The 8,071-nt window shown below is 41.2% G+C and overlaps 1 protein-coding gene across 1 annotated transcript; it reads right to left on the reverse strand.

Annotated features, from left to right (window-relative positions):
- Positions 1-979: 979 nt before the first annotated feature.
- Positions 980-1,927, reverse strand: LOC102474991 (olfactory receptor 7D4). Its single transcript, XM_006156162.1, has one exon. It carries the CDS (start codon positions 1,925-1,927, stop codon positions 980-982), a length of 948 nt encoding a protein of 315 aa, XP_006156224.1.
- Positions 1,928-8,071: the final 6,144 nt, after the last annotated feature.

Genomic DNA, 8,071 nt, shown 5'->3' on the forward strand with positions numbered 1-8,071 from the left:
GAGAGAGAGAGAGAGAGAGAGAGAGAGAGAGAGAGAGAGAGGAGAGAGAAAGAGAGAAGAGAAAGTACTCTCTGGGGTGTGTGTGTGGGATTGTCCACCCAACAATGCATTCTCCTCTTGGGATTTTGGATATATGCACTAGGCATATTTTTCAATCCTTTGGTTCCAGAGCTTGAATTGTTCAGTCAGCCATGTAGGATCCAGTCACCTTAACCACCACATCAACTAGCTAGCTGCCTGATGTCATATTATGTTCTTGATGACATTTTCTATTCTTGAAAAGTGTGAAGCGAGTGAATGTTAAGCGCACAAACCAAGCAAATTTTAACTATGTGAGGAAATGCATTTGTTATTTATGCAATTTTAACCATTTTACTACTTAAATACTTGTAAACATTATGATGTACATGATAAAAAAACATACAATGTATTCTGTAGCTTTAAACATTTTTTTTAAAAGAAAAGAATGACTTAAAGACTTGTAGAGAAACAAATACAACTTTTAAACACATAGTCATAGGACATTTGAAAATATTGGATTGAGACCAGCAGATGGCATAATGGTTGTAGGGCTGGACTCCCATGTAGTTGACCATAGTTCTAGTCCCAGACCTGGTAGCCTAAAACTCACGCCAGGTACATGTGCATGCATGCTCAAAATCCTGAGAGGAGATGGAGGAGAAAGGATTGTGGCAGGGCCACCCCCAGAGGGGTGATTTCTAGCTTTCTGTCTCTCCAGTGAGTACATGTGCCCTATTGCAAAATTCTCTCTCTAAAGAAAGAAAATTTTAAAAAAAGGAAAAAGAAAAAAAAAAGAAAATATTGGGTTGTTGAAAAAATCATGAGGTATTCTGTTTTTCCATGCAAAAATGCACCATGACTTTTCTGATGACTTAACAGAAATGTGAAGCATGTCTGCTAGGGAAAAAGAAGAGCCAGAATATTTAAGTTCAACGTTCGCCTTGGGGGCCCACTACATTCATTTAATTTTGAGCAGGTCAAGAACTGTTCTGCCGAGGAGTCTCTCCAGGGCCCCCTTCACATCCTTGTTCCTCAATGTGTAGATGAAGGGGTTCAGCATGGGGGTGACCACTGTATACATCACTGAAGCGATCGAACTTCTTTGAGAAGGTGTCACAGAGGAACTGAGGTAGACCCCAAGTACTGTCCCATAGAACAAGGAGACCACAGAGAGGTGAGACCCACAGGTAGAAAAGGCTTTACACTTACTTTCTGTGGAGGACATCTTCATTAAGGAGGAGATAATCTGAGAATAAGAGTAAAGGATCCCAATGACAGGAAACACCCCCAGCAGGCCAGTTGTCACATACAAAAAAATGTTATTGAGGATGGTATCAGATCTAGCCACCTTGAGAATCTCAGGAAGGTCACAGAAGAAATGTGGAATCTCAGTCCCTGCAGAGAAGATCAGCCGTGTTATCAGTAGAATGTGAAGCAGAGCATCCCAGAAAATGATGAACCAAGACATCAGAACCAGGAGGACACACAGACGGGGGTTCATGATGACTGTGTAGTGCAGGGGGTGACAGATGGCCACAAACCTGTCATAGGCCATCATGGTCAGTAGCAAATTATCCAGCCCAGCAAAAATTATAAAAAAATACATCTGAGTGAGGCACCCTCTATAAGAGATATCTCTGCTGTGTGTCTGGATGTTCACCAGCATCTTGGGGACAGTGGTAGAGACAAAACAGATGTCTACGAAGGACAGGGTGGAGAGGAAGAAGGACATGGGACTGTGCAGGTGGGAGTCAGAGCTGACGGTCAGGATAATGAGCAGGTTCCCAAACACGGTGACCAGGTACATGGACAGGAACAGCCCAAAGAGGACGGGCTGCAGTTCTGGATCCTCTGAGAGGCCCATAAGGAGAAATTCTGAAACTTCTGTGTGATTTTTTCCTTCCATGTAGTAAGCGTTTCTGTTGGAGAATGAGACAAAGCAATGTTCAATGAAGATCAACAGGTATCGGAGTTGGTTCTCATTTTACAGTCTCCTCATTGAGTGGACATCCTTCAGCTCTTATTGAATTTTGCCAGTGACAGCGATTCACTCAGCCATGATGTATTTATTTCTATTTTATTATTTATTTATTATTTTTAGAGAGAGATTTTTGCTATTGGGCTTCTGTGCTCTCTGGAGAGACAGAAAGCAAGAAATCATTCCCCAGGGGGGGATGGCCATGCTACAATCCCTTCTCCATTGTCTCAGAATCTAGGGCGTGCACACACATGCACCTGGTGTGAGTTCTAAAACACTGGGTCTGGGACTCAAACTGCGGTTGATTACATGGGAGTCCAGTGATATAACCATTGCACCATCTGCTGGTCCCTAAACTCTTCCTTTTATAAAATTTACTTTGGATGTAATATTCTTCCAAATATAGTATACGTCTGTGATGAAAAAAATGGCTTCTTAGGACCAGCAGGTGGTGTGGTGGGTAAGGGACTGGATCCCACTCACCTGGCTAACCACATTTTGAATTCCTGATCCAGTAGCTTAAAAATCACGCCAAGTGCATGTGTGCACATTCCCAGAATCTCAAGAGGAGAGTGGAGAAGAAGGGATTGTAGCATGGCCATCTCCCACCCAGGGGGTGATTTCTCACTTTCCTTTTCTCTGACTCTCTAGTGGATGCACACACCTTATAGCAAAATCCCCCACCCCCCAAAAAAAAAAGAATAAAATAAAAAATGGCTTCTTGACGCTGTGGCAAAATCTCCCCCCCCAAAAAAAATGAATAAAATAAAAAATGGCTTCTTGACGCTGTGGCTCAACAGAACAGCAGTTAAGGACTACGCTAAAGGAACTGGATCCTACCTAGCTTACTACAGTTCAAATATGGCGCCAGTGGCTTGAAAAACCTGCTGGGCCCATGGGCACATGTGCCTGAATTCCTGATTGGGAGGAGAAATGGAGGAAAATGGCTCACAGTGTTAGAACCAGGGTAACACAGAGATGTTATGATGACCATGTAGTACAGGGGGTGGCAGATAGCCACCGACTGGCCATAGACTATCATTTGGGGATTCTCTCTCTTGCATTCTCTCTGTCACACATGCACACTTTGGCGGGAAAAAAAAAAAAAAAAAAGCACTACGACCGTAATGAAGAAAATGGTCCCAGCTCTGTGGCCTGGTGGTTAAGGTAACCAAACCCCACATGTTGATCCCATGGTTCAAGTCCTGGACCAAGCAGCTTGAGAAACATGCTGGTCATGTGTGTATGGGTACCCAAAATCCTGAATGAAGGAGAGAGATGGAGGAGAAGGGATTGTGGCAGAACCATTCTTCATGAAGTGTTTTCTCCTTTCCCCCTGTCTCTGGTGAGGATGCATGACCTCCAGCAAAAACAAACAAAAAACGAACCCAAACTACCCCCATCCCCACCCCCAATGGCTTCTTGAGTTGAGTTCCAGAAGTAGAATTTTGGTCCACTTACTATCCTGTGAACTTGCAAGAGTTATTGAGATACTGAAATTCTCCTAGCTGCAAATACTTTACCTCTACAGTAGGAATAGTATATGTTTCCTCCATATTAGAAATGAAGAGTAAAATGAAATGAAATGATGCATGTAATGTTTTATTTTGTTGCCTTTGACACACAATGTGCATGTCATAAATTTGAATTTCTGTTCTTAACATGACAATAAATCTGTCTCATGTGGCTATTACTTAGCAAGATTCCCCCTTAAAGGAGGGCAAATTGATGGCAAAAACAAAGATTTAGAACCACTGAGAACAACTGTGGATACAAGAAACAATGTGGTAGGAGGGTGGGAAATGAGAGGTGAATGGGAGAGAGGGAATTAAGGGAAAAAAAGCAAAACATTTAAGGGACACCAAAATGGAAAATTATCTGTTGATGATAATGTTTATGGTAATATCTTTGACTGGACTAACATACAGTGTATTTGTGCCAGGAAAATTCATTTTGTATGCTGCAAAGCTATACAGGTGATGGAATGTAAAAAGAAAATAAGAAAATACAAGAAGTAAAAATAAATAAAACTTTTAATAAAAATAAAGAGCACCTAAAACAAAAACAAACACATAGGGCAACCACCAAGAATGGAATTCTGACACTTCTGAATTCAACAGATCTGTTACCTCTTTGACTTCCATACAGCACTTCTGGTTAATAAATATCCCTAGGGCTCCTTCTTTCAGTGACTGTCTGCCAGGCGAATTCTTCCAAGAAGAGACAACACATGTGGAACTGAATAATCAAGAGGAGAAAACAAAAGGACACACACATTAACATTGTGTGAAAGTTGTGCTCGTGTTTGCCTGATCTTCTGCAGGAAAATACTAGAGGTAAACCAGAATTCATCACGAAAAAAAAAATGATGATGAGTTTGATTTAGAACATTCAAATCTTATAAAAATCAAATCATCTTGGGACCAGCAGGTGGCATGATGGTTAAGGGTGTTGGATTAACACATGGCAAGCCACAGTTCGAGTTCTGGACCTGAACCTGGAGGCTTGCTTTCTCACTTTCACCCTCTCTCTCTATGGTGAGCAAATTTAAAATAAATAAATAAATAAATAGATAAATAATAGCAAGAAAAAGAGAGAATAAAATAAATAATTCTAAAAAAAAATCATCTCTGAAATACTAAAAGAACATAGGGCTAGCAGATGGTATGGAGGTTAAGACAAGGCTGCACATTGAGTCCTGAACTCAACAGCTTGAGAGACACACTAGGGTGCATGGGCCAACATGCGCAAGATCCTGAGAGGAGAACGGAGGAGAAGGGACTGCAGTGTGGTCATCCCCCACAAGGTGCTTTCTCACTTTCTTTCCTTCTCTCTGTCTCTGGTGAGCACATATGCCCTATAGATAATAATAATAATAATAATAATAATAATAATAATACTTGAAAATGCTTACATTCTCCATGAGAGAAAAATGTGCCTCCATCACTAATGCCTAATAAATGAAAATGTAATTAAGACAAAAAGAAATTGCTAATGACAAGTAAGTCTGTGTATGTGGTCAGACGACAGAAAATTGCCCTGAAAACGAAATATCAGAAATAACTATATATTTGTATTATATTATGGACATTAGTGCAAAACAACAATAATTTAGAACTATTTAGTGATATCAGTATGTCAAAGCTGTAAAAAGAAAGAGGATAGTTTAAGTAGAAAAATCTAATAATGATAGGAACAAAAGAGGCAATACTCATGCATAATCGCTTTTTAGTAAGAAGCAATTGGTAAAAAGGATTGGACGCAGGAAATGAAACAAGAAATTCCAAATTATGGGAGAGAGTAGTAGAGATGTGAACACTTTCCAGATAATAATATGTTTATGGTTTGGACATTTCTAACTATTTTTAGACAGAGGGTCTAGATTTCAGAAAAAAAGGAAAAGAAACAGAACAAGAGAAGGGAAAATTTTTTTCAGTAGAAACTGAAGTACTTTCAAAGGACAGGGACTTCACCTTCATAGATGAAATAAATATGGGATTTCCAAGTCTCATTACTGTATAGGTAAGACCCATTATTGGTATTTTCTCCTTAACTTCTTACCCAACCAGCCTTCAGAGGATCACAATGACTCTGATGCTTATCATGGAAAATTTCTGTTCCCCATAATTCATTCCTAGGAAACCCGGTGGGGCTTTTAACTAGGCTAGAATCAGAGAATTAAATATAAGAAAATAACAGGAGCATGTGTAAAGTTTTCAGAGACTCGGTGGTTTAATTCCCGGAGCTATTCATTAAATATATTGTTCTATTGTCTTTCCTTTCTCCAAACAATTTAGCTCCCTTGGGATACAAAGAAGATGGCAGAAAGGGAGTTATTCAGTCAATTTTGTGTCCACATTGGCAGTCATAGGGAGGGATAAATTTGATTTTCTCCAAGGAGGATCTCTTTAATCTTAGGTTCAATTTCAAAGTTTCAAGGGGTTCCCTAAGGAACTAGGTCATAAAATCAGACAGGCCTAGCCCCAATTCATGGCGGAAATGGTACATCTGAGATTGAATCCGAATAGGACCAGAGACATGAATGAGTTGCATGATCGGGCAACCCAGAATGGAGCAGGCAGGCCAGATCTCAGTGTTAGTCACCATTGTTACACCAGTGCACTCACTCAACTGCACATATGGCCTATACTGAGGCCACCTGAAAGAGGAAGAGTGGCTAAATCTGGTTTATATTGGGTTGTTGGAAAAGTCATGGTGCTTTTTTACATAGAGAAGACAGAAAAATATGTCATGACTTTGCTGACAACCTAATAGATATGTTGGTTTGGCATGCAGGTGCCAAGTAACCATGGAGAGAACTTCATTATAGAAAGTTTAGGGGTTGGGACCAGCAGATGGCATAGCATGGACTCCACATGGCTGGCCATGGTTTGATTCCCTGGACCTGGTGGCTTGAAAATCATGCCAGGGGACTGGCAGGTGATGTGATGGTTAAGGGTGACTGACCAAGGTTTGAGTCTTGGACCTGGCAGCTTGCTTTCTCACTTTTCCTCTCTCTCTCTCTCTCTCACTTTGTCTCTCAGTGGCCAAATTAAAATAAATAAGCAAACAAAGTAAAATAAAATAATTCTTAAAAAAAGAAAATAAGAAAACCATGCCAGGCTTATGCACATGCATGCCCAAGATTCCAGGAGGAGAATGGAAGAGAAGGGATTGGGGGGTGACTTTTCACATTCCCTTTCTCTGTCTCTTTCTCTCTCTCTCTCCAGTAAGTGCATGTGCCCTAAGGCAAAGACTTCTAAAAAAAAAAAAAACAAACAAAGAGGTTTATGGGTAACCATGAAAAGAAGAGCTCAGGAAACATTGTTATGTGGGTGAAACTGAAAGTAGCAAATATGGTCATTCAGTTTGTGTGGAAGATGTTTAAGCTGGCGTGACCATCTGGTCATGGGCCTTGAAGGGGAAAGACTAGAATACTGGAGATAGGCGTATGGTTGGACAAAGAAGGGTGGGCATGACATACACAATTTTCTGTCTCATAAGTCATGGAAGAGGTATTGAAAAACCAGGTGACCCCTCCTGGCCGTGTAACGTGACACAGTCAAGTCATTGAGCACACGATGGTATCACAGGTGCCTGATATATATATATATATATATTTCCCCTTTCATCATTAATGCAGTGCATTGTAGGGAGCGGCTGAACCTGAGCTAAACAACAGTGACCTTTAAAGATGAATGAAGGCACAGACCGGCTCTCTTGGACCGATGCTGCATGGCCGGCAGAGGTCAGAGGAAACACTTTCATCCAGAGAAGGCCAGGGAAGGCTTGTTTAGAAAAAGCAAGAATGCAAGATGCACAATGCTCCACAGCTGCAGTCGATCATAGAAAACACCTAGCTTTACCTTCTGCTTCTCCTTCCCCTGTTGTCCTATAAAAAAAGGAACCTGGGAATGGCGTGGGGCTGCAGCTGTCTTCATTGGAGATGCAGGTGCCTGATCCCCACTTTTCTCTACCTGTGTGTCTATTTCTTCCAAATTCACTGTCGTACCCACTTGGGGTCCCATCTTCCCACTGTGCAGGTCACGGCAGTGCAGGTCAATCAAGTCAAAGATATTACCATACACATTATCATCAACAGGTAACTTTTCACTCATGAGTCTGTTAATTTTTTTTTTTTTCTGATCCTCTCCCACTCCCTGTTACCCACCACCTCCTATACTGCCTATTGTATCTGTAAATGCCCTCATGGCTGTTGTACTTTTCCATCTTTAGTTTCTGGCATAGACTACAGACACTTTGCATATGTTGAACGGGGACATACAATGTCTCTTTTCATATTCTGGCTTGCTTCAGTTGGTATTAAATCTTTTTAACTCAATAAAGAACTGTTACTGGGGCCAGAAGATGGCATAATGGTTATGTTGCTGGACTCCCACATCGTCAACTGTGGTTCAAGTCACGGACCCAGTAGCTTAAAACTCAGGTCAGGCATGTGTGCGTGCATGCCCAAAATCCTAAGAGGAGAATGGAGGAAAAGGGATTGCAGCATGGCCATCCTCCCTGGGCAGGGGGTGATTTCTCACTTTCTGTCTCTCTCTGTCTCCCCAG

The sequence above is a fragment of the Tupaia chinensis genome, unplaced genomic scaffold (genome assembly GCF_000334495.1).
Source record: "Tupaia chinensis unplaced genomic scaffold, TupChi_1.0 Scaffold000482_1, whole genome shotgun sequence".
Taxonomy (NCBI): Eukaryota; Metazoa; Chordata; class Mammalia; order Scandentia; family Tupaiidae; genus Tupaia; species Tupaia belangeri.